The 27,962-nt window shown below is 38.3% G+C and overlaps 1 protein-coding gene across 1 annotated transcript; it reads left to right on the forward strand.

Moving 5' to 3' along the window:
• Positions 1 to 27,356, forward strand: LOC121407065 (cystine/glutamate transporter-like). Its single transcript, XM_041597984.1, has 11 exons — positions 1 to 101; positions 2,798 to 3,286; positions 3,525 to 3,650; positions 8,263 to 8,365; positions 10,308 to 10,352; positions 10,980 to 11,103; positions 20,937 to 21,040; positions 24,265 to 24,361; positions 25,038 to 25,187; positions 26,336 to 26,513; positions 27,022 to 27,356. Exons 2-11 carry the CDS (start codon positions 2,806 to 2,808, stop codon positions 27,084 to 27,086), a joined length of 1,473 nt encoding a protein of 490 aa, XP_041453918.1. The 5' UTR covers positions 1 to 101; positions 2,798 to 2,805; the 3' UTR covers positions 27,087 to 27,356.
• The last annotated feature ends 606 nt before the right edge of the window (positions 27,357 to 27,962 follow it).

Below are 27,962 nucleotides of genomic sequence, written 5' to 3' on the forward strand. Positions count from 1 at the left end.
TCCTTTTTTACTCAACTGTTTGCCCAGAATAGGAAGAGCATCGAATTCACAGTGGTTTGATATATCAAGCTTACGCCGAAGCAATCATTATTAGAACTTAGGTAAGCAGAAATATCCATCATCATTAATTATTTCGAAGATCCATGTCTCCTGCAATTGATTTACATATTTACTACTGTGCTATGAATTGAAGGGGTACTTTAGACAGAAAATATTATGAGTTGAACATAATTTATCATACATAAGTTATGACATTTTAAACATTTGCATTTTTCAGTGAAACGGTAAGTTCAATGCATGTCTTCACGAATATTCATTGAGAAAATGATGTCATTTTCCCCCACTTCTTCTTTTGTATTTTATTATATGAAATAGTGTTTATTCATAGTTTTTCCTCCAAGAATTAAAAATATTTGATGAACAAATGATGTATAAATTAGGTGTTCACCACTGCAAATTATATCAATGTTGATGAGACATCATCATACACGTATAAAATATGAAATAAATCTGATTTCGTGTAATATCATAAGGAAAAAGAATGCGGGAGAGATGAAATTATCATCAGCCCTCCTGATGAATATTTATGATGACGAGCAAAAACTGTTTTCACAAAATACTGCTTAACTTTAAAATTCAACAACTTCGTTACTTTAGAATCAAATTTTGAGGACATTTTCAGCATTTACATTTTCAAGATGCTCAGCGAATTTTATTCAATACTTATTTCGTTAACTCATAAGTTTTTAATCCGCTAAATGGCCCGCACCACAAGCGTTCAGGCCCTATCTAAACTGTCTCTGCGACGTCTCCAAATACAGAAGTGCTTCGGGTCAACGCCCTATCTCACCAACGGAGACGTCGCCGCGACAGTCTCCAATTTATCAGTCGCTGCAGTCGCGGAGACGTCTCGGAGACAAAAATGGCTTGCGCTCTCACCAAGGAGACGTCTCTGCGTTGTCTCAGAGACGTCTCCAGAGCAGGTGACAAGCACTAGCCCGACAGTCGCGGCGATGTTGCGGGAAAGTCTCCAAGTAGTCGCTGTGACGTCCTTCAGACATTTCTTAATTGCAAGCGAGTCTCCGAGACGTTTCAGACAGTCTCGACGACGTCTCCGAGATGTTTCCGGGCAGTCGCGGTGACTTGGCTGGTAGTTTGCCAGGGTCTCCGAAAGGTTGCTGAGACGTCGCTGAGACGTATCCGAGACTGCCTCCTGCCTATATACACTTAAGGGGGTATCTCACTGGGCTTGAAACTAGTTCGTGACTACAAATTTTGCTAGTTGCAGAGACGTCTCATGAAAATTACAGAGTCTCCGAGGAGTCGCAAGAAGATTAAACATGTTTAATATTTTTGGAGACTGTTTCTAGTCTCCGTGACGTCTCCGAGAAGTCTCCATCAGTTGCTGCGACGTCTCGGAGACTAATGATATCCGCGACTGCTGAGACGTCGCCGCGATGTCTCAGAGACGTCTCAGAGACATCGCGAAGACCTGCTGGAGACCCAAAAAAATTATAATACATTGCGGAGACGTCTCCGCGACACTTCTTCACACTGTTTGACCCACTTCAGAAACCACGTGACTGAACGCGTTGTGATATCCCTCCTCCTGCTCCAAGTCAGGTGTATGATCTTTCAAACGTTCCATCGAGACGTCTCCTTGGTGAGAGCGCAAGCCATTTTTGTCTCCGAGACGTCTCCGCGACTGCAGCGACTGATGAGTTGGAGACTGGCGGCGACGTCTCCGTTGGTGAGATAGGGCCTTTAGGTCTACGTTTGAAAGATCATACACCTGACTTGGAGCAGGAGGAGGGATATCAGCACGCGTTTAGTCACGTGGTTTCTGAAGTGGGTCAAACAGTGTGAAGAAGTGGTGCGGAGACGTCTCCGCAATGTATTATATTTTTTTTGGTCTCCAGCAGGTCTTCGCGATGTCTCTGAGACATCGCGGCGACGTCTCAGCAGTCGCGGATATCATTAGTCTCCGAGACGTCGCAGCAACTGATGGAGACTTCTCGGAGACGTCGCGGAGACTTCGCGAAGACTAGAAACAGTCTCCAAAAATATTAAACATGTTTAATCTTCATGCGACTCCTAGGAGACTCTGTAATTTTCATGAGACGTCTCAGAGATGTCGCGGAGACGTCTCTGCAACTAGCAAAATTTGTAGTCGCGAACTAGTTGCGAACTATTCTCAGAGATTTTTCCGAGACGCCGTTAGCCCTACTTGGAACCTTTGCAGCCTCTTTGCCGCAACTGTGGGTAAAATGCTTTTCACCATGTCTGGAGACGTCTCTGAAATAGCAGAGAGGACTGCTTGGTTTGACCGAATAAACTGTTATGTATGAAACACCTCCGCAACTGTAGTCTGAGGCGTCCGATCCGTCACTGTTATTGAAATATGTCTTTAAAGTAGGTCTCATCGATCTTTCTTGGCTCCTACACGTTTCCGCGACGTCTTTAACTTCGCAGAGATATAGCGGAGACGTTTCAGTTTCAGAGTAGGGGATGTCATAAAGCAACTGATTGAGATGTCTTGGAGACGTCGTTGAGATACCGCGAACAATGGAAAAGGTCTCCAAAAGCATGAAAAGTCTTTAAAACATGAGCACGTTAGATTTTCTTGTTACTCCTTGGAGATTCTATATATTTTCAAGGAAAGGTCTCTGAGACGTCTCTGGAATAGCCAAATACGGTCGCAAACTAGTCGCGAACGAGTTTCAAGCTCAGTGAGATCCCCTTTAATGTGATAATTTTTTAAAATCAAATTCCCCTTTTCCCTATTTCGCGTTTAAAGGTGTTGAAATGGCAAGAAAGGATCGAAATTCGGAAAAGGAGCGAGGCCAAACTGAAGGCTTTCCTGAAGAAAAGGTGGTCCTTCGCAAGGAGGTGTCCCTGATCGACTGCGTGGCCTTGACGGCTGGGACCATCGTAGGGTCTGGAATTTTCATATCTCCGAAAGGTGTTTTGCAGTACTCTGGTCAGAGCGTTGGCATGTCTTTGTTAATCTGGGTGATCTGTGGCATTCTCTCTGTCATGGGGGCACTCAGCTACGCGGAGCTTGGAACCACTTTCATCAAGTCCGGCGGTGACTTTACTTTCCTCAACGAGGGATTCACGCCTTTGCTCGGATTCCTTCGGCTCTGGACATCGATGCTTGCCGTCAGGACCGGAGCTTGGACTGTGCTCTCAATCACGTCCGCTAAGTACATGCTGGCGCCATTCTTTTACGGATGCAAGGATCCACCCATCATCGTCGAGAGGCTCCTTGCAGCATGTGTGTTGAGTAAGTAAGTCTTCAATATTTTAGAAGCCATTGCTATGAGCGACCTGCATCATGAAAATTTACAAGCCAGGGACTTTGATTGAGTACTTGAATTTGTATTATCTGTATAAGATTACTCCGCCACCTCTCCGCTCCCTGATAAGTAATAGATTTTCAATAATATATTCAATAAACACCTCGATCCCACCCTTGTTTCCTGATGCATGCATTCATTTTGTTTTGGGTTTATCTTTGACAGGTGTTGTCTTCTACGTGAACTGTGCTAGTGTTACATGGAGTAGACGTGTTCAGGTTGTCTTCAGTGTTACTAAGTATACAGCCTTGTTCCTCATCATTATCTCTGGTCTTGTAATCATTTTCCAAGGTGTGTTTCATTTTTTTTCAATCAATCCGGTATTAACAAAAGCAACTGGAATAATTTACAAGGAATCGTCCTTTGCCTTGGCGGAGGGGAGGCAAGGGAACATTAAACAACTATAGGTGATACTGAAAATAGCAAACTGAAGTTAAGTCTCCGTCCCAAAAATCATTGATTTAGGAGCTGCGACGAAGACCGTGCGAAACCAGCATTCGAATATCGTTGTTCATATGTTCCCATCTTGGTCAGTGGTCTAGTGGTCCATTTCGTTATTTCGTTAAACGTTGAACGAAACTCCCTCTACGTAAAGCTATCGTACCTTAACTTCGTACGGCGCTCTTACGAACGACTCTTAGGGTTTGTAAGGGATTCGTCGGATGTAGCTACATCATTCGTCCTTCGTCCCATCGCGTTTTGGGTGGTAGAAAGCTATGCACGCGAAGTTCAGTATTAAATTTTGATCAGTTCCAGAAACTTCGACAGGACACAGCAGCGCCTTTTTTTTGCACAACCTGACAAAATACACACAAATCCTTGAAATCTTCTTAAGAATGATTTGAGTGTTGTGAGTTGCACGGACGACCATCTTGAGGCAACAAAAAATCGTAAGATGGTCGTATTACTGTGACGAAAGTATTCATTCTTCATACGGAAAACGTACGAATTCTATAGGGCCACTGTATTAGAAGTTTTCTTGCGAATTTAAGGGCGTTCGTAAGAATAATGTAAGAATCTATAGCATCGTCTTTCGACCCTTCCTCCGACCAAAAAAGCCTACGTCTGGGTCTATAAGATATCTTCCGAATTTCTATCCATATTGAATTTTACACCAACTAGAAAACTACGTCGGGACAGGGCTATACGCCCGAAATACGAATCTCTATACGAAATCCAGAATTCGCAAGAACAGTGAGACGCGACAGGCTGTACCAATCGCTGTCTATCTCATTAGATCGTATAAAGGCCACAAAGCTAACTTTTAAAAAATGCAAATGATTTCGTACAATAATTCTCGCAAAGCATGCATAATGCTCATGCGAGTTGGCTTGCGTTCACATGTTGCCCGAGTGATTGTGAATGGATTCTCACCAAACTTAATAATTGCACGACCAATTGTATATTCGTAAAAGACGACGTGAGTATATGCTGTCACTCGTACGATTGAATTAAACCTACGCGACTGGTCGTACGATCTGATGCAAATGAATCGACCACATCAGGTTCATGTGATCGCATACTGATGTGAGAGTGTTGCAAGATCGATCGCTTGGTGTTTTGAAAACAAAACAATAACAAAAAATAATAAAAGAGACAGAGAGAAAGAGAGGAGAAAAGAGGCTAGAACGTATATTTTCCTATTAAAAACAGCTGGTGTGGTAATTCTGCACATTTTTGAAGGTGAAAAGATGCACCACTAAAGGCACTCCAAGACAGTGCTTATTTTTAAGAATGGTAAGTTTGTGAAAGAAATGACATGATTATTGAAATGAGTTTTTTTAGTCCAAAATAAAATTGTATTCATTTTATCTTTATCTATGACCTCGTGGTTATTTCCTAGTGCGTCTATTAAAGGCTGTTGCGTACATATAGTTGCAGACTCAATAATAATGTTGAGGACCCGTCCTTACTGGTACGATCTATAACATTTTTATGCCAATACTTGCCAAACGTAAGAACTTAATAACTTTTTAAACAGATAAACTTTGCCCAGGCCTTTAACACTCTTTCCCCTTTGTAAACAGACCTGTTCTGTTAAATTGCAGAAAATTACTGTTTTATGAATTTACAGAATGATTCTGTTTTTGCCTTCTGCAAAATCTTCTCTTTTTTGGTAAAATCAACAGTGCATCTGATTGGTGGGTATAGGTTCGGTCTATGCGACCGTACCTTGGTATAAAAGCGGTAATTGTGAGTGCAATAACCCGGTACGGCGTAGGAAAAGAAAGGCTAGAACTTAATAAAAAATAATAAAAGAGACAGAGAGAAAGAGAGGAGAAAAGAGGCTAGAACGTATATTTTCCTATTAAAAACAGCTGGTTATGGCAATTCTGCACGTCTTTGAACGATGGAAAGTTTCACCATTGAAGGTACTCTCATGCAGTGTTTATTCAATCTCTAGCAATTACCTTAAATTTTCGACAAGAGTTGCATGATTATTGAAATGAGCTTTCTAAGTCCATAACTTAGAAATGCATTTATTTGAGTGGGAGGTTCACCTCCGATTAAGGTAGTTCACAATAACAAACGGAGTCAGATATTATAACCCCAGTCTATAAACTAGTTTCGATTTAAAAGACTTGGATTATTCCAACGGCTTATCACATTTGCAAAGTTAATTTCTGATTTAAGGTCGACTGTCCGTCTTTAGTTTCTATAACACTCCACATAATCCTTTTCACGATCGTTTGTCTCTTTGGTCCATTCTGCCAGTGGCGTACCGTGGGTCACGGCATTGGGGGGGCACCAGAAAAAATTTTGAGTCACTAAGTGAGCGCGCGAAGCGCGCTCAGTTGCTAATTATGCTGACCTAATAGAGATATTCTAAGGACAGTGTCATAAAACAGGTATATGTATGTCACTGATCACATAATGCGAGTGCGAAGCGCGAGCTGATTTTTTTTTATATTCAGACTTAAAAGGGGAAATTACAAGCAAATTTTTGTAATCATGATATGTACCTGTTTCGCTAAACAAACAATGCGAGCGCGAAGCGCGAGCTGAAATTTTTGTATATATTGATCCCAATCAGACATTCTAAGGACTATATTTTAGGAATCTATTAAGAGTATACATATCTCACCATAGTATTCTAATGCGAGTGCCAAGCGCTTGCTGATTTTGTTAGAATTATATGCATCCAAACACATAATGCAATTGTCATTGTAATCATGATTAAAATGCGCATCTTACTAATCAAATATTGCGAGCGCGAAGCGCGAGCTAAAAATTTAGGAAATTCAGACCTGAAGAGGGACATTTTAAGGCTTTTTTGTAGGAATTCAAGACGACCCTACGTATTTCATTAACCAAATGAAGCGAGCGCGAAGTGCGAGCTGAAATTTTTGTATATATTGACCCCATGCAAACATGGATATTTCAAGGACTACTTTTAAAAGAATCCATTAAGAGTACACATATCTCACCATAGTTATCTAATGCGAGTGCCAAGCGCATGCTCATTTTATTAGAATTACACTTAAAGACATACTTTTTCGTAGTCATTGTAGTCATGATTATCATACGCATCTCACTATTCAAATATTGCGAGCGCGAGCTGGAAATTTTGGAAATTCACACCTGAAGAGGGGCATTCTAAGGCTTGTTTGTAAGAATTCACGTAGACCACTAACCAAATGATGCGAGCGCAAGCTGAAATCTTTGATATTCAGATTTAAAAAAAAAATGACATTTTAAGGACTAATTTTAGGAAATCATGAAGAGCAGACATATTAGCTCACTAATCCACATGCGAACGTAAGCACGGACGGGAAATGTTTTATATTAAGACCTTAAAATGATATGTCACTACATAAAACATAAAAGTGCGAGGAGATATAATTTGGTGTGACGTGAAAACGGGAGGTTTTAGTACAACAGGATTATATATCTCGTTAAACAGACAATGCGAGTATCAGGAACAATGAAGACATAGGCCCTGAGAAAATTATGTTTGATAAAGTTATATGTATATACTTTTTATTTTTATGTAATATGACATAACATAATTATAATATAATATAACATAATTAACAATAATTTCTTCCTTCCCACTATGTTTCTTTCACTTTCTTCCTCTTTTTCTCTTTTTCCCCGTTTTTTTTTTTTTTTTTTGGCCAGCCGATGGGGGGGGGGGCACGTGCCCCCCCATGCCCCCCCGTAGTTACGCCACTGCATTCTGATATAAGTGTATCTCATCTTGACCATTAAAACATGTAGCCTTGCTCCGTTTGGTAGCTCTTCTACCCTACCACGTGCATTTTTTTAATTCTTAATTTCATTCATTCAATATACAATATATTGTATGTACAATAATTTATTTTCTTATTTTGATTTCGAATAAGTTAAGTGCCCCCAGGGTTTGTATCGAAAAATATTATTTTTCTTTCTAAAGTATCAGAATTGTTCATTTATCAATAATTGGAATCTGAGAAGCCTATTATGGGGTTGATAAGTAGTTGCTCTTCTTAAGACAGGATGATTATGCTAGATTAATATTGGAAAGCACCTAGAGACTTCTGATAAAGTGCATTAGGTGCTATATAACTACTACTACTACTGATAATAATTGGATTTATATAGTGCTTTTTCCAGAGGATACAAGGCACTGTTGATGGCATAAGACAAGTTAGGTTTTACAGTAATATAAGCTTGAAGAGGTCAAGAGAAGAATGGTTTAGGAGAGATGGAGGGAGTTTCGAAGCACTCACAATTGTTATTATTATTATTATACTTATTATAATTATTATCATCATTTTTATTGTAAGCTTATTCGACGCCCATTTTAGAATGAATTTGATACAAGTGGATAAATTTGAAACATTATAAGCAAATGACTTCAAGTTTTAAAATTCTATGTTATAGTAATTTTATACTGTGTTAATGATATCATGGGGAACAGGTCACACGGAAAACTTTTCGAACGCGTTTTCAAGTTCTGAAGATGCCGATTTTACCAAGCTACCTCTTGCCATCTATTCATCTCTCTTCGCATATGCTGGCTGGTAAGTGGATACAACAAGCCTCACACTATATGCGATCGGATACGACATTATTTTGTGATAAATCACATTTTGCATTAATATGAATGTTCCAAAAAAGAAAATTACTTTATGAAGTTTGGCATAATGTTAGGAATAATGAAATCAAAAGTTTGCTTTCCGGCAAGCCCTGTTGTCGGCTTCAAGTCGCAGCCGATGATGACGTCATTACGATTTGGAATTGAATTTGCTTTCATTCCAACATTGAGGCTCGAACTTCATTTAATTTCGATTTCAGTAATCCTACAACTATTCTGACCTCGGATCGCTAAGATTTTATTGGTTGGAATGATCATGTCAAATGTTCTTATGATTTCTTCGAAAACCGGATCGCAACGAATCGCATAGTCTAAGCCGGGCTTAACACAACGGTTAGCGATTTATCGCTAATTTGAAAGAGCAACTCTGATTGGTTTCTCGTAAGTCTAATAACCAAGATGCGCATGAAACGATCTTCTTGATAGGCCATTTCATTTAGTGAAAAATCGTTATAACCTTTAATTGTATTACTAGATTGTATAAATGAGGGGACTGGCAAATAAAAGCAAAATCGATAAACGATTCTGAATGATTAACAAAAACCAAATTACTTCCAAGGAGGGGATGCACAATGTAAAACATCGCTATCTGAAAATCGTGTGCTCCAAACATGACCTTTAATAAACGTTCTAGTTAAGATCTCCATCGTCTATCGGTGTGTCGTACTGTCAGAGAATCGGAGTGCTTCTATTAGGATAGAATATTCATTCATAATGGAAAACAAGGAATGCAAAAGAATGTATAGATGAAGTTTGGAAAAAACACACACGCATTTTGAATAGGCGTGGATCCAGGAGGTGAAGGTGTAGGGGCAGCGGGCTTTGTATCCTATCCTAGCCCCCTTTCTCGTTGATTGCCATTTTCTTGTGCGAAATGTTTTCAGTGAGTTGTGAGAACCTGTTCTTTTGTCTTTTAAGGGTATCCTGTGACAAATCTTGGATCAGATCCTAATCTTGAAACCCCTTTTATTCTGGCCTACACGAGTTTTCCTCATCTGTACCTCTAGATATATACATGTAGACACATAATTATTTTAAACATTTTTTTTTAACAATCAAAACCCATTCGTCATGTACATCATAGATTGCTAACCATCCAACGTATAGATGGGCAAAGAAATTCATCATGAGAATCTCTTATTTTATTTGTTTATCTCACCTTTATGCTATTCTGAAGCATAGGCTGTGTGAACGTTTAAATGTTTTTCTAAGACTCTTCCGATCGAAATGAAGCAAGTTTTATAGGCCCTTTCCATGAGCGGAAATCCCAGGGGGACACGCCCCCTATACCTCCTACCATTTGGAAGGGGGGCACAATAGCAAATGTTCCCCCTACTATTTGTGGTCTTTTATGATGGAAAAAAAAATACATGACTCAAAATGGATATGATAACCTTTTTCTTCTTTTTTTTGCTTGTAGAATTCATTTTGGACGAAATGACCTTACATTTTGGATGATACTTTATTTTTCCTTGTCAAATATATTTTGGACGAAATGACGTTACATTTTGGGTGATAACCTTTTCTAATTTTCCCTGGGATAATCCTGGATCCGCCCCTGGTCCCCTTACTTTTGGGGAGAGATTTCCGCCCATGGCCCTATCCCTATGGAATATGTTACCAAATATAGGCCCTACATGGATATAAAAAAGCATGAAAAAATAAAACTTTTGACTGATTGTTCAAGTTGTGGGTAGAGTGTATGCTCATAATCTTAGTCACAATGTGAACCGCCACAATAAGTTGTTATCATTGTACTTGAACGGAAGTTTTATTGATCAGTTTTATGATTTCCATTTTTTCGGGGGGGGGGTGGAAATGACAGTAAGATATTCTGATAAAATATGACTTATCCTTTTCCCATTTAGGCAATATCTCCCCCAGATTACAGAGGAAATAAAGAACCCTGCTCGGTAAGTTTTTCAGGATGACGAATAATATTCTTGCTTGATTGTAATGACCCTAATGCATAATCTTCACCCAATCTCACAAAATGCAGATATACGGACTAGACGTTTTCCGACATGGACTTTTCGATTTACGACGTGAGCTAATATGATGGTAGGTTGAAGAACAGTGATCGACCATACACGTCCGAGTACAACCCTTATCCCCAGCACATACAGGATAATAGGACACCTTTTCGATCTATTCGCCGAACCATCCTTATACTTTTTTCCGGATTATAACATAAAAATGATTCGGACGGAAACAGTGTTTTATTGGAATTGCATCACCCGAGATATTTTATGTCAAAAGAACATTAGATCTTGTTGCAAATCATAAACCTTATAAGCAAAAGCAGGACTGCGTGAAAGGTGAGAGAAGGGGAGGGGGGGGGGGGAGAGAAAAGGGGAAAAAGGTATTACCGAGAATGAACGAGAGCGGTTTTAAACCAATAGCTATGAAATATAGTGCGATTAATATTTTCCTAACTTTTCCTTCTTACAATCATGACAATGGTATATCAATACCAATTTGTGTTTTTTGGAAAGTCTTTAACACTTTAAAACCGTTATATATATTTTTTTTATTCGAAGGATCCTTCCTATAGGGATGGTCATCTCTATGTTAATTGTATCAACGGTCTATATCCTTACCAACGTGGCTTACTTCGCTGTCCTCACACCTTCAGAGATTCTCTCATCAAATGCAGTCGCAGTGGTAAGGGCCGAGACGGGAATGGCAATTTCTACGATTTTCATTTTCATCCCTTTTCCGAACCAACGATAACCCATTTTGAAAACTATGGATCGGGCAACATTTTTATGGATTTGTACTTGTTCAAAGTCCCGCCTGAATTAAAAAAAAATGGCAAATTTTTGATCGACCCGGCAACCCTGCCATTGTAGGCAAAATGATTATCCCATCTTCCAATTGCACCACGCAGACGAGATGCTAAAGTTGTATGGAATTCTGATGCTGGGAAGAAAGCGTCCTAGGGGAAAAATAGGCAGCGGGACGTTTGTGGAATATTAATGATATTGGTGGTTTTCAGTTTAAGCTGATTGTCACCGGTGTTGTACCATGTGGTAATGGTTATGATGATGACAACCGTTGGATGATGACAACCGTTGGATGATGATGGTGGTAGGAATGGCAGAAGTGGTTCTGTGGATGTTAGAAGTGGCTATTCTGTTGCTTCACATAGCATTTTCAATGTTGGGACTGTCGTAATTTTGATTCTGTCGACACACGTCGTAGGTTCAGATAGTTCACGGTAATGACAACATATTCATATCTAAAGAAGATTTAGATAGGGCCCTAATTGCTAAAGATTCAAAATGAATCGTAATTGATGGTAGCTATGGGAAAACAGATATGGAAATATGGAGATGTGGAAATCATAGTTAATTTCAATTAAAAAAACGAATGGATCATTATACGTATATGGTCAAAAATAATTGATATCACCAATGTTTTCTTAAAAAGAAATGAGTTTGGTTGTCATGGCTTTCTATTTTATATGCAAATTAAAGAAAGATAGTGCGCGACAAAGTGCATGACAAAAACCCCACTCTGAATTGGTTAAGGCGGTTTTCCACTAGGGCGCGGACAAGACCAGGAAGGGTTGCGGAAGCTACTTTTGTCATTTCGGCATGCTGTCCGCAACCAAATTCCGTAAAAGATTATGCAAATGATCTTGTCTTAGGACACAACCAGGACTGTCTGCGTATTGTCGTAGGACATTCCTGGGACTGTCCTAGGACAAGATTATCTAAATAAATTTGTCGGCGTTCGGTGCGGACAGCATGCAGATCGTATAAGGACAGAACCGGAGACATTTAGGACAACGTCACGAGTGGTAAATTCAAGGACTAGGACAATCGGACAACTTGCCAATACTCCATGAAAATTATCGTTCATATATTTTCTTAATGAATTTAGGGGTGTTATTTGGGCTTTCTTCGACTACAAAGACCCATATAGGTTTTTCTTTTATATCAAATCAAATTGCATACTTTGGTGGACATCCCAGGGGTCACGGGCGACGCGTCCCCTCACTTTTTGGAAAGGGGTAGGCATTTGATATCAAATGCCCCCCTTCCAAATATTTGGAACGAGCAAAAAAAGAAATGGAAAAGAACCAGAAAGGAAAAGAGGAGAGAAAATAGGAAAAACAAAAGGAGAAAGACGAGTGAATTAAATAAGATGAGGGGGGGATTTCATGTCACTATGTTTAAATTTTCGCTCACGCTTTGTGCTCGCATTGCCTAATCTATGAGATACATAACTTGCTCAATAGACTAATATTGAGCTTAAAATATCAAGTTTTGAAGTAAATATACAAACCATTTCTCGGACATTAAGTTTTCAATTTGTTTGATTTACAATTAGATTTTATTTGTCAAATAACTATTCTCTTCGTGTATTCCATAATTTTTTGAAAAATATCCCTTTTTAGGATGGTCTGATTGTGAATAATATCAGCTAAAGCTGCTCGCTTGCATTTTGATTTGGCAGTTGTGTATACCTGTATCAATTGTAACAAATTATTTTAAATTTCTCTTTCATGACAATTTAACAAAATTTTCGGCTCGCAATTTGCACTCGCATTGTTTTTTGTTAAAAATATATCAAACCATGCATCCTATTCATGATTACAAAATGTCCAGTTATCTGACCTTAATATCAATTTCACGCCCTCATTGGGCTTATTTGATTAATAAGTAATATAATAATATTTTCATGATTTCCTAATAATCATTTTCCGTTTTTCGGAATGGAATATGGACAAGTCTCATCTCTCGCTTAGGAAGATAGTCCTCCTAGTCAAAGACAAAAAATGTCCTTAAAATGTCCCGGTCGCATCTCAAAATATATGTAATGATAAAAATATAAACTTGAGCTTCGCACTCGCATCATTTATTAAGCGCGATCCATATCCAATTCGTAACTGCGCTTAAATTCTTTTTTTTTAGATCGGAAAATCAAATATCTTTAACTCGCTCACCGCGCTCTTATTATTGATATTATAATAAAGAATGTAATTAGAATGTCCAGATTCTAGGTCTGGATCTAAACACACGCACGCATGTTCATTTAAATACGAATCTTGTGCCAGTTTCAGATCAGATTACCAAATATTATTATCAATGTAGGAATATTATCCATCTATCCTATTATCCATCCTTTTCCCGATTTACAAAACGTGAGATGTCAAATTTCGTTTCGGCTCGCGCTTCGCACTCACATCAAGTGTATAGTCATACCCCTTTCCTGTTCATGCTTTTAAAAGGTGCTTAGAATGCTCAGTATTTAGGTCGGAATGTAAAAAAAAAAATGTTCAGCTCGCGCTTCGCGCTCGCATTATTTGGTAGTTGAAATATGTAGGATAAAGGAAAGTGTGTTAGCGGTGTAATGTAGTATTCACTTTTTGAATGCAGATTTTGTGCATTTTTATACATAACAATAAATTATCTCGGATCTTGATTTTTTTCAACTAAGGTAAATTTAAAAAGACTGCATATGTTCATAGCAAAGTCGGGGCTCTCTTTATAACATTATTTTCTTATAATTTTTCTACAAAAATATATTACAAAAGAGGAAGAAAACAGGAAGTTAGGATGCAAATTGCATTCGAAAGGCACATGCGGATCAAGGGGTGAGGTGGTCTTGCTCCCCCTTTAAAAAGTACAAACAGAAGAAAAATAAGTGAAATGGGAAGGGAAACTTAAAAATGATATGGTAGAAAAGAAAAAAGGGGTGCCGTGTGTGATACGGCCCTCCTCTCCCTGCTGCTGGCTTACCCCTCCCAGTATTAAAGAGATATACAAACAGCACAAAAGAAATAGGAATAAACAAAGGAGATTAATGAAATAAGGTGAAATAGAATCAAGGATGAAACAAAATCGCGATAATGAACAGAAAATAATTGGTCGAGATTATGAATGTGTAAGATTAGAAATATCAGTTTTAATTTTTGGACGAAAATGTGAATCCAGTGTCTAATCGCCGTTGCCTCCTCTTGTACCAATTGAAATAGACTAAGAAAGAAAATATAAATGGGCGATTCCAGGAGGCCGAATGCGATCGCTACGCCTTATTGACTTTGTAAAAATAGGAAAAACGGAGTAACCAAAGAAGAGGGGGAAAAGGGAAGAAGAGTGAAAAAATTGACACACCTGCAAGACGGGGAGAATATCAGCGTTTCAGCTAGGTCAATTTGTAAAAATTAATGGTCCATTTCGCGCTCCATACTTTCAATAGTTTAATCCTAAGAAGATTGTGCACGCTGTTCATTTTTTTACGAAAAATACTTCGGTCTTTTCGTCTTTTCTTTTTCGTCCTTGATGTTTGAAAGAAGTAAGTTCGGGCTTCGCGCTCATATTCTATGTTTATGAGAAACATGCTCTGTGCACGACTTTTTTCAGGAAGGCCTATTTTTTGTAGAGTCGTGGTGTAGTGGTTCTGACTCCCGCCTTATAAACGGAGAGTCGTGTGTTCGATTCTCACCGCGGTCTAAACCGTCCTTTGGCAAGACGTATTGCATACCTTGCCACTCTCCACCCAGGTGCTAAATGAGTACCCGGTTGGAAGCGAAAGTTATTGAGGCTGGGATGAATGCAAGGAATGCTTCCCAGGGTGTGGAAATCGTTCACTTTTCATGCGGAATTGAAATGAATCCTGAGGTAAATCGTTTGCCCCTGCTGTAAATCGTTTTGAGCCGTTCTGAGAAAAGCGATATTTATAAACTTGCTCTCATTTATTATTATTTCTTATTAATGACACCTCATTCATGATCAAACAAAGTGCTTAAAATGTAATAGGAATCTGAACTTGAATTTTAGTTTGAAATATACACCTGTATTGTTAATTTTGTTATGATATTTGCCCTATTTGTAAAGTCAAGAGCTGCCTATACGTTCCTTTTTTCAGTCGAGTACATTAAAATTATCTAGTTCATAATCAAACGTTGGATGAAACATCTTTTTATGTTCAGTACAGAACAAAAAAATCTGCTCGCATCATTGCCAGCTTAACTATTGCAAGAAATATTTTAAAAGTCCGCTTTTCAGATCAGTAGAAAATGCTTGAAATATTCCTCCTTCAAGTCTGTAACCCTTTCCCCCAAAAAATCAACTCGTGATTCGCGCTCGCGTTATATGTTTTAAACACTGCTTGAAATATTAGGTTCTCAGGTTTGTTTAGTGATATACTAATTAGGCCACTTGACCCCGTACTTCTTTAGTTTTTGTAATTTTCTTGTCTTGTGTTATCCCGTTGCCCCATCTAGTGCACTGACCATAAATGGCTTTTGCTACTTGTGTACTCGTTCCATACATATTAGCATTGGATCCACACATTCCTGAATCACTCCGCTTGCCTTCCTATTCCAGTCCGAACGTTCCTGAAACAGTCCGCTTGCCTTCTTATTCCTGTCCGCACGTTCCTGAAACTGTCCGCTTGCCTTCTTATTCCAGTCCGCATGTTCCTGAAACATTCCGCATGGCTTCTTCTTTCCTTCTTGAAGCTGACCTGATTGCGGATGGTTTCCGGAAGACGCGGAAGGGTTTAGGAAGGGCAGGACATCATCAGGACATCGTCAGGACAGGGTCCCGAAGGTGTCAGGAATTCAATATCCGCGTCCAAATTTTGGTCTCGACCAAAATTTGGATGCGGACAAATTTTGATTTTCCGAACACCAGGAAGGGTTTAAGACAGCGTGCGGACACTCTCAGGAATGTCAGGACAGGTTGCGGAAGGGTCGCGGATTGTAATTATTACATTCCGCGCCTTGTCCTGACGCTGTCCTGGCCCTAGTGGAAAAAACCCCTTTTCCACTAGGGCCAGGACAGCGTCAGGACAAGGCGCGGAATGTAATAATTACAATCCGCGACCCTTCCGCAACCTGTCCGGACATTCCTAGGAGTGTCCGCACGCTGTCCTAAACCCTTCCTGGTGTTCGGGAAATAAAAATTTGTCGGCATCCAAATTTTGGTCGAGACCAAAATTTGGACGCGGATAATGAATTCCTGACACCTTCGGGACCCTGTCCTGACGATGTCCTGATGATGTCCTGCCCTTCCTAAACCCTTCCGCGTCTTCCGGAAACCATCCGCAATCAGGTCAGCTTCAAGAAGGAGAGAAGAAGCCATGCGGATTTTATCAGGAACATGCGGATTGGAATAGGAAGGCAAGCGGACAGTTTCAGGAACGTGCGGACAGGAATAAGAAGGCAAGCGGACTGTTTCAGGAACGTTCGGACTGGAATAGGAAGGCAAGCGGAGTGATTCAGGAATGTGTGGATCCAATGCTAATATGTATGGAACGAGTACACAAGTAGCAAAAACCATTTGCAAAAGCACTAGATGGGGCAACGGGATAATACAAGACAAGAAAATTACAAAAAGTAAAGAAATACGGGGTCAAGGGGCCTAATTAGTATATACTAAACAAACCTGAGAACCTAGTTTTTCAAGCAGTGTTTTAAACATAATTACGCGAGCGCAAAGCACGAGTTGATTTTTTTTTTGAGGGGGGGGGGGGGGGGTTACAGACTTGAAGAAGGAATATTTCAAGCATTTTCTACTGATATGAAAAGTGGACTTTTAAAATATTTCTTGCAATAGTTAAACTGGCAATGATGTGAGCAGATTATTTTATTCTGTACTGAACATAAAAAGATGTTTCATGCAACGTTTGATTATGAACTAGATTATTTTAATGTACTCGACTGAAAAAAGGGACCTTATAGGCAGCGCTTGACTTTACAAATATGACAAATATCATAACAAAATTAATAATACAGGTGTAGATTCCAAACTGAAATTCAAGTGTATATTCCTATTACATTTTAAGCACTTTGTTTGATCATGAATGAGGTGCCATTAATAAGAAATAATAATAAATGGTAGCAAGTTTATAAATATCGCTTTTATCAGAACGGCTCAAAACGATTTACAGCAGGGGCAAAACGATTTACCCCAGGATTCATTTCAATCCCGCATGAAAAGTGCACAATTTCCACACCCTGGGAAGCATTCCTTGCATTTATCCCGATCTAAAAATTGCGCTGTCAAATTCAAGCATACAATAACTTTCGCTTCCAACCGCCGGGTACCCATTTAGCACCTGGGTGGAGAGTGACAAGGTATATGCAATACGTCTTGCCAAAGGACGGTTTAGACCGCGGTGAGAATCGAACACACGACTCTCCGTTTACAAGGCGGGAGTCAGAACCACTACACCACGACTCTTTACAAAAAATAGGCCTTCCTGAAAAAAAGTCGTGCACAGAGCATGTTTCTCATAAACATAAAATATGAGCGCGAAGCGCAAACTCACTTCTTTCAAACATCAAGGACGAAAAAGAAAAGACCTAAGTATTTTTCGTAAAAAATGAACAGCGTGCACAATCTTCTTATGATTAACATTAATAAACTATTGAAAGTATGAAGCGTGAAATGGACCATTATTTTCTACAAATTGAACTAGCTGAAACGCAGATATTCTCCCCGTCTGCAGGTCTGTCAATTTCTTCACTCTTCTTCCCTTTTCCCCCCTCTTTTTTGGTTACTCCATTTTTCCTATTTTTACGCAGTCAATAGGGCGTAGCGTTCGCATTCGGCCTCCTGGAATTGCCCATTTACATTTTCTTATTTAGTCTATTTCAATTGGTACAAGAGGAGGCAAAGGCGATTAGAGACTGGATTCACATTTTCGTCTATAAATTAAAACTGATATTTCTAATCTTACACTTTCATAATCTCGACCAATTATTTTCTGTTCATTATCGCGATTTTTTCCTCGATTCTATTTCACCTTATTTCATTCATCTCCTTCGTTTATTCCTATTTCTTTTGTGCTGTTTGTATATCTATTTAATACTGGGAGGGGTAAGCCAGCAGATGGGAGAATAGGGCCGCATCAGCACGGCACCCCCTTTTTCTTTTCCACCATATCATTTTTTTAAGTTTCCCTTTCCATTTCACTTATTTTTCTTCTGTTTGTATTTTTTTTAAAGGGGGAGCAAGACCACCTCACCCCTTGATCCGCATGTGCCTGTCGAATGCAATTTGCATCCTAACTTCCTGTTTTCTTCCTCTGTTGTAATATATGATTATGTATTAAATTGTAAAAAAAATTTTAGAAAGTAATGTTATGAAGAGAGCCCCGACTTTGCTATGAACATATGCAGTCTTTTTAAAGTTACCTTAGTTGAAAAAAATCAAGATCCGAGATAATATTGTTATGTATAAAAATACACAAAATCTGCTTCCAAAAAGTGAATACTACATTACATCGCTAACACACTTTCCTTTATCCTCCACATTTCAATCAAATAATGCGAGCGCGAAGCGCGAGCTGAACATTTTTTACATTCCTACCTAAATACTGGGCATTCTAAGCACCTTTTAAAAGCATGAACAGGAAAGGAGTATGACTATACACTTGATGTGAGCGCGAAGCGCGAGCCGAAACGAAATTCGACATATCACGTTTTGTAAATCAGAAAAAGGATGGATAATTGGATAGATGGATAATATTCCTACATTAATTATAATATTTGGTAATCTGATCTGAAACTGGCACAAGATTCGTATCTAAATAAACATGCGTGCGTGTGTTTAGATCCGGACCTAGAATCAGGAACTTCCAATTACTTTCTTTATTATAATATCAATAATAAGAGCGCGATGATCGAGCTAAATATATTTGATTTTCAGATCTAAAAAAAAAAAAGAATTTAAGCGCAGTTACGAATTGGATATTGATCTCGCTTAATAAATGATGCGAGTGCGAAGCTCAAGTTTATGTTTTTATCATTGCATACATTTTGAGTAGCAACCGGGACATTTTAAAGTCATTTTTTGTCTTCAAATGACTATGATGACTATCTTCCTAAGCGATTTATGAAACTTGTCGATATTCCATTCTGAAAAAGAAAAACGGACAATGATTATTAGGAAATCATGAAAATATTGTTACATGACTTAATAATCAAATGAGGGCTCGAAATTGATATTAAGGTTAGATAACTGGACATTTTGTAACCATGAATAGGATACATGGGTTGATATATTTTTAACAAAAATAATGCGAGCGCAAACTGTGAGCCGAAAATTTTAATAAACTGTCATAAAAGAGGAATTTAAAATAATTTGTTACAATTGATACAGGTATACATAACTCCCCAATCAAAATGCAAGCGAGCAGCTTTAGCTGATACTATTCACAATCAGACCATCCTAAAAAGGGATATTTAAAAAAAAAATATGGAATACACGAAGAGAATAGTTTTTTGACAAATCAAATAATGCCAGCGCGCAGCGCGAGCGGAAAATGTTAATATTTAGACCATAAAATATAGTCATCTTATAGAAAACTATAAAATCTATTTGTAAATCAAACAAATTGAAAACTTAATTTCCGAGAAATGTTTTGTATATTTACTTCAAAACTTGATCTTTTAAGCTCAATATAAGTCTATTGAGCAAGTTATACATCTCATAGATTAGGCAATGCGGGCACAAAGCGTGAGCGAAAATTTAACATAGTGACATGAAATCCCCTCCCCCCATCTTATATAATTCACTCGTCTTTCTCCTCTTGTTTTTCCTCTTCGTTTTCTCTTCTCTTTTCCCTTCTGGTTCTTTTCCCTCTCTTTCCATTTTTTAATTTTTTTTCTCGTTCCAAATATTGGGGAGGGGGGCATTTGATATCAAATGCCCCCTTCCAAAAAGTGAGGGGATGCGTCGCCCCTGTCCCCCTGGGATGTCCACCAATGTATGCAATTTGATTTGAAATAAAAGAAAATCCTATATAGTCTTTGTAGTCGAAGAAAACCAAAATAACACCCCTAAATTCATAAAAATAAAAATATATGGATGATAATTTTCATGGAGTATTCGCAAGTTGTCCGATTGTCCTAGTCCTTGAATTTACCACTCGTGACGTTGTCCTAAATGTCTCCGGTTCTGTCCTAATACGATCTGCATGCTGTCCGCACCGAACGCCGACAAATTTATTTAGATAATCTTGTCCTAGGACAGTCCCAGGAGTGACCTACGACAATACGCGGACAGTCCTGGTTGTGTCCTAGGACAAGATCATTTGCATAATCTTTTACGGAATTTGGTTGCGGACAGCATGCCGAAATGACAAAAGTAGCTTCCGCAACCCTTCCTGGTCTTGTCCGCGCCCTAGTGGAAAACCGCCTAAAGGGGTTTTATAGGCTCTCAAAAACGACAAATGCGTAGTAGTATTGTAGAAGTAGTAGTATTGTAGAAGTTTCAGTATTAGTAGAAAAGTAGAAGTCGTAGCTGTAGTCGTCGTCGCCGTCGTAGAAATAGTAGTAGTGGTACTTAAAGTAGTAGTAGAAATACTAGGAAAATTAGGAGTAAAGTAGATGTAGTAGTAGAAGTAGTAGTAGTAGCGGAAGTAGTCGTAGTATAGTAGTAGTAGTAGTAGTAGAATTAGTAGTAAAAAATAACTATAAACCTAAGCTGTGAGCGTCGTAATTGTCTTTAGTCTGTGTGATTTCTTTTTAATAGGACTTTGCTCAACGTGTCCTTGGTTCGTTCTGGTGGCTTGTACCGATTGGGGTGTCCATCTCCTGTATCGGATCGATCAATGGCGGGCTATTTTCTTCTTCCAGGTGGGTTGGTCATGTTTCTTCAGAGGAGAAAATGCATCGTAGTATATATATATATATAAATATTCGGTTTTGTGTCTTGAGAAGTTGAGATAGGGGGTCAAGTTGGACGTAGGGATAACGAGATATCCTAGCCAAATAATTGGTGACACGACATTTGCTCCGAGCTTAATTTCGTCTTAGGGTTATGGTTGCAATGGGGTCTTCTGTTAGGTTTAGGGTTAGCTTTAGGGATGGGTATAGTGTTAAACCAAGGGTTGAAGTTGATCATTTAGATCAGTGTGTGGAATTTAGAGCGGAGCAATTGTCGCCGGAGCAAATGTCATGGAATTAAATAATTAACCCGTCCACTTGGCACGCTGGGATGAATTAAGAGGTCCCTGCTAAAAGCCTTAAGTTTGCGTATTCCCGAATTCAGTATTCAACAGGTTGATTCACCCGCCTTAAGCTAAATGATAGTAGTTGCAGTAAAACACTAATTTCGTGAGAAAGTCTATAAAATCAAGGTTAATTATGACTATATCATCGTGGATCTAGATCTGGTACAGCTACCAGGGTGACCAGATTTCACAAAATGAAATACGGGACAATCGACAAAGCACACTGAATGTAAAAATTGTAAGGGAGGGTGAACGAAAGAATGAAGGAAATAAAGAAAAGACGAGAGAAAAGAAAGAAAAAATAATGAAAAGGAAAGTGAAGGAAAAAGGGACAAAATTAAAAGAAAGTTAGAATGAAAGAAGGACAAAAAAAAGGTTTCCGTCATTTTTTTTTAAATGAATAAAGGTTAAAAAAGGAAGAGAAGATGCATGAATGTGTGAAAAAATAAAAGAGAGAAAAGAAAAAAATGAGGAGGAAAGAAAGAATGAAGGGAAGAAAAATGTTTCCTTCATTCTTTGAAAGAAAGAAAAAAGCAAAGAAAGAAGAAAAACAGGAAGGGGGAAGGAAGGAATTAAGGGAAAAAAGGATAATGAAGGTAACAAATTGGAAGGGACAAAATAAAGAATGAAAGGAAGGAGGAAAGAATGAAGGGTGGAGAGAATAAAAAAATGATGGAAGGGGAGAAAGAACGAAAAGCAAAAGGAGAGGAAGGGAGAAGGAAGCAAAGAAAAGATTAAGGAAAGAAAGAATGAAGGAAAAAAAGAAAATTTAAAAAGAAGGAAAGAAAAAAAATGAACAAAGAGAGAGAAAGAAGGGATCAGGAAAGAAAGATAGATGGAACAAAAAGGATGGTAAAAGAAGGATAGAAAAGTTCCAAGCAGACGAAAAATGCAATCATCTTACAAAAATCAATGATATTTGGTGTTTTTTTTATATATTCTTAAAAAAAAGATTTGAATAAAATTTCAAAGCGAAAACATCGTTAAACGGGGTAATAATATATATGTAAAGCGCTTAGAAACGTCGTTCCGATGGATTAAGCGCTATATAAAAGCGGATTATTATTATTAAACTTGAAAATTAGATGAAATATTGCCGCGGCATCATACGCAGGCACATCTTCCATCCCATTACAATTTCGCAGCTAAAACAACTAGATCTAGTTATGAAAACTCAATAACTTTTTCCTCCGATTACATCTCAAAATCAGTAATCCGAGAATCCATAATATGATAATAAAAAATTCCCAATTTTGTGATTATTTTGGTGGAGATTGTTTGCACCATTGAGAATCTGCTCCAATTCTACTCGCTAGTAGCCTGCCACACACAGGCAGGAAGCCAGTTCGTTTGCAATGTATTGGGTTAGCAAGAAAATCACCGCAGAACTTGCAAAAGTTTACAGTTATCGATTTTATTGTTGTCACTTCTTCGTCATCTGTTGGTTATTTGACGAAAATTCTTCACTTGTAAATGTATTAACTATAGTTTGTTAAATATTGTGAAATACGGGACAAATTGGCGTCCCGGGGAGGGTTTGTCGGGACGCTGGGACAAAGGAGCAAATTACGGGACGATCCCGGGAAATACGGGACGTAGAGAGGTGTTGTAGCTCAGAGGTTTAGGTGTTGTGGCTCAGTAGATAAGTCTCCGGACTGTGAACCACAAGGTCCGGGCTTCAAATCCCATCGCAGCACTAGCGTCCTTTGGCAAGGCGTTTATCTACATTTGCCACTCTCAACCCAGGTGTAGTAAACAGGTACCCGGTAGGAAGAAATTCCTTGAATGCTTGATGCGCCCGATCAGGGTATAGCCGTGCTAAAGCAGGGGTAATAATGCAGCGCTTAGAAACAATTGTATTAAGCGCTATATAAATGTTGCATATTATCATTATTATACGGGACGTCTTGTCACCCTGACAGTTACATAAACTGAACTTTGTGAAATCATAAAGTCTAAGATGAATACGATCATATTGAAGATCGCCAACACAGCTAGGCACACGTGGGACAGTGTATTATTATTGCTGGAATAAAGACCCGACGGAAGTGACCGAATCCGCGCTTATTTTGCTTATATCTCGGCAATTACACAATTTCTTCCAGAATCCTTTGGCACATATTTTTTATTCATACAAACAGACACTTGGGTGGTCATTATATTAGATTCTGTAAAAAGTCATTTTGAGATCGTTACCAGAACTGGAATTTATCTTTAAATGAGAAGATCGTTGGGTTATGCAAGACGTTTCGTCTACGTTGCTCTTTTATCGTAACATAAATTTTAAACATGAAATGAAGGTTGTTGCCTGTATGTATAATGAGTTTGTGTATATGGCTGATGGATTTCATGTGCGTGGCAAACGAAATTAATAACATAAGGCATGACAAAGGGACAATTTTTGTCGAATTATAACCAGAAGGAAAAAATACAGAAAGTGTAATCCAAATGATAAACGACCAAGAAAACGCAGGGGTAGATATATAAGCTACAAGAAATAAAGGTCAATTCCGCTGACTGTTACCTACTATGCTGATATATTTGATAAAAGGTAGATTGCGATATGATAGATGCTAATTCTTTATGGATATCTGGAACAGATAGAATAAAGTGATCACTGCTAATTGACTGTTTCGTCGCTTGTTATAGACAGAAGTTATATGGAAACGGAAATGAAAAAAGTAATTAAAAAAATAATCACCTCTGTTAGATGAATTGTTATTATGACGATAACAGGTCCTGCAGCCCACAGTCCCTCATCTTTTCAATGATCGTAATTTATCAGAACATATGATATGATTACGTAATCACTTGATAATATCATAGGTCCTTTCTTACCCTTTGCAGAATGTTGTTCGTGGCATCTCGCGAGGGACATCTGCCTAAGATCGCGGCCATGATACACATCAAGCGTTACTCCCCGCTTCCGGCGGCTGCTGTCATGGTAACATGAATTACATTTAACATCATCATGTTTAACCGTCTCAGTCCTTCCTTAAATATATACAGTCTAGACGAATGCATTACAAATTCGATATAAAGAACGAATAAAATATGGCATAAATTGGATTTTGACAATTAATTCGATTTTTAGGTAGGCCTATCTTTCTCTTTGAATTAACTTTGTTTTCCCTGAAGAATTAAACGGAAAAAACAACAACCCAAAGCATTTAAATAAAATAAACAGACATAAAAAAACAATTGATAAAAAAATCGTGCATGATTACGCGTCCTGTTGCTAGTTATTTATCACGTTGATATTTTCACTAGACATGTCAGTTTCTTTTTACTAATCAATGACATTAATTGATTCTAATTGTGGAGCGTTGTGACCCAGTGGATTAGTCTTCGGACTTTGAAACAGAGGGTCGTGGGTTCGAATGCCAGCCATGGCGTAATTTCATTCGGCAAGAAATTCATCCACATTGTGCTGCACTCTACCCAGGTGAGGTAAATGGGTACCTGGCAGGAAGTTATTCCTTGAAATGCCATCGCGCTGGAAAAGGCTGCGAGGCTAAAGCCAAGGTAATAATATCCAATTAAGCGCATAGGGACGCATTTGGCAGTGATATGCGCTATATAAGCATGTTGGTATTATTATTATTATTAAATCAACACAGCTTCCAATATGTCTCCTGATGCTGACCAGTGACAACGTCTACGCCCTTCTCAACTTCTTGAGTTTCTCCCGATGGGCTTTCATTGCTCTATCAGTGGCCATCATACCGTATCACAGATGGAAGCACCCAGATCACCATCGATCCTTCACGGTACCTTATCTTTGTTAGTAGCCGGTGATGTGCTGGTGGTGGTGGTAGTGAAGATGGTGGTCAGGATGATAGATTATGGTGATGAATGACGTTGACGATGGTGGTGATCATATTGATGATGATGATGGTGGTGGTGGTGATTACGTTGATGATGATGATGACGATGGTGATGATGATAATGATGACGATGATGACGATGGTGATGATGACGATGGAGATGATGATAATGATGATGACGATGATGATGACGATGATGATGATGACGATGGTGATGATGACGATGGTGATGATGATGATGACGATGGTGATGATGATGACGATGATGATGATGACGATGGTGGTGATGATGATGATGGTGGTGATGAAGGTGGTGATGATGATGCTGTTGCTGTTGATGATGTTGATGATATTGATGTTGATGATAATGACTTTGGTGATGTTCAAGATTATGATTAAAAAAATGGCATTTATATAAAGGGACACTAAGAGGACATAAATGGGAATAAAGATGATACCATTTGTGATATTCTCATCATGACCGGGGAGATGGGGGTCGCTGATGGTGATGAAGGACCCCTGTATATTAGGTTGGTATGCTATCGTTATAGAGATTTTACCCAAATCAACCATTAAAAAAAATTAGAAAACCCTAATTTTTTGCTTGGCATTTTCTTTTGTTGGAAATCACTTTCAGTTTTATTCATTTGCAAATGAAAACCTTTTTGTGGGGCTTAATATATTTTTTAATAACAAACCAACTACCCCTCTTTCTTGATCTTGGGCGTTCTGGAAATGGAATGGAAGGCATTAGTTTTTGCCAATAAAGTCAAGACAAATTTGCAAGCGGAAAAAAAGATTAAGATATTTTATGTAAATGAACATTGGAATTTGTAGATCTGGGAATATCAAAGTACCTCTCCAATATTATATTTCTTTTATGTTGTCACTTGTGACTCAAATTAGAGTCATATTCTTAATTTAAATCACCACCTAGTCGAAATTTCACTTTGGTGTGTATGCTACTTCGTCTTCATCAATTAGATTACTCGTTATGCTTAAACACATGTGCTATCAATTGGAATTTAACTATGTTCTCGTTGTGAAATCGTCATTATTTGATTTTTTTAATTTTAAAATTGAATTTGTAGATACCTGTCCTCGTACCAGTTCTCTTCTCGTTTTGCGCTCTCTTTGTGGTTGTTATGTCCCTCTACTCGGCACCTTTCGATTGTGGTGTTGGCTTGGCCATTACCATTGCTGGTATTCCCATCTACCTGTTAGGGGTTCGTTGGCAGAACAAACCTGATTGGATGATTCACAGCTCAAGTAAGCTAAACAGCTTTATGATTTACTATTGGACTTCGACTATTTTCAGGATGACAATAAAAGCAAGCTCCGAGAGTCTATAGTGGTCTTTTATCGTCCTTTTAACAGTTACTAATTGGTTTTCCCTCCGCGATGTAAGGAGGGTTCGCGAACATAGCAATTAATATCTAAGATTTTTTGTCGAAGATTGCTGAATAAAAACAGTTTCATCCTTGACTCTGGACGAACGACATATTTGATTCACCAATTTTCGACGAAGACCTCTTTGTCATGACGGGCTTTTAAAAATATTTTTTTCTACGTTCCAGAAAGCGTCTACGTAGTGTTGCGAAAACTCTCTACTAATCACTTACGAACTAATGAAAGCACCCATGCAGCACCCGATTATAAAACAATGTTTTTTCTTATCGCCGTAGAGTGTTGTAACTTATATTCTTTAGCTTCTACGAAGTGCAGAACATTAATTTTGACCTATTTTGTTTTTCCCTCTCTATTTATTCATGTTCAGGAAAGTCAACCGTCTTTCTGCAAAAGCTTCTCTTCGTCATCCCACAGGAAGAAAAAACATGCTGAAGATCTAGAATGAACATGAGGAACACTGTAATCTCGCTGTAAAGGGTTAGGCATATTGCTTTATTGCAGAGGTTCTGTGGTAAAAATGGGAAATAATATAATCGGATGGAATCATTAGTATTCTAATTGAACTGAATCTACAAGAATACACAGTCAAACAAAAGGATTACGTAATGAATACACGAAAATGACAGGTTTGGGGCCCCTATAGAATAATAAATTGGTTGTTATATAGCGCATAATCAATGGAAATTGCTCTATGCGCTTAGTACAAATTGCACAGCTTGTAATGAAAGGCCCTTGTAAATTATATTATACTCGAACATGAAATAACTATGAGAAAAAAAAAACTATTCTCAAGGTATTTGTATAGAGAGCATATTCAGCAGATAGTATAGACCAATTCTTTCCTTATTGTTTTGAAGATAAAATCAGACGAACCGCAAGGATCGATGTTAGGTCCGTTGATATTTTGTAGTTTTTAAATCTATGACATGTATGATATAGATTTTCAATATGGGTAAAAAGTCGATAAAAATTAATGCTTGGTTGCTATGCTCAACTTAGGTTCGGCTTGATGTGAACATGTTTCTATAAACGGTTTGTAAAATATCTCGGTCAATGGGTTGTATACCATGTATACGGAGGCTTAAACATTCGGCTGTCTTTCATTACATAATCATCATTGAGGAAGTGGTACTTTACTACAAGTTTATTTTTTATTGCTGTGGTACATTGCTTGCATGGTCTCGAGGAAGCTCCAGAATAGATACGCAAGAATAAATTTTAATGGGAGCCTAATTTTCGACAAGCTCTGCTTTTTATTTAGGCTCATCACTTTTATGCCTTACTAGTGTATCTTGTGATAAATACTTA

This window comes from Lytechinus variegatus, chromosome 2 (assembly GCF_018143015.1).
Source record: "Lytechinus variegatus isolate NC3 chromosome 2, Lvar_3.0, whole genome shotgun sequence".
In the NCBI taxonomy this organism is placed as follows: domain Eukaryota; kingdom Metazoa; phylum Echinodermata; class Echinoidea; order Temnopleuroida; family Toxopneustidae; genus Lytechinus; species Lytechinus variegatus.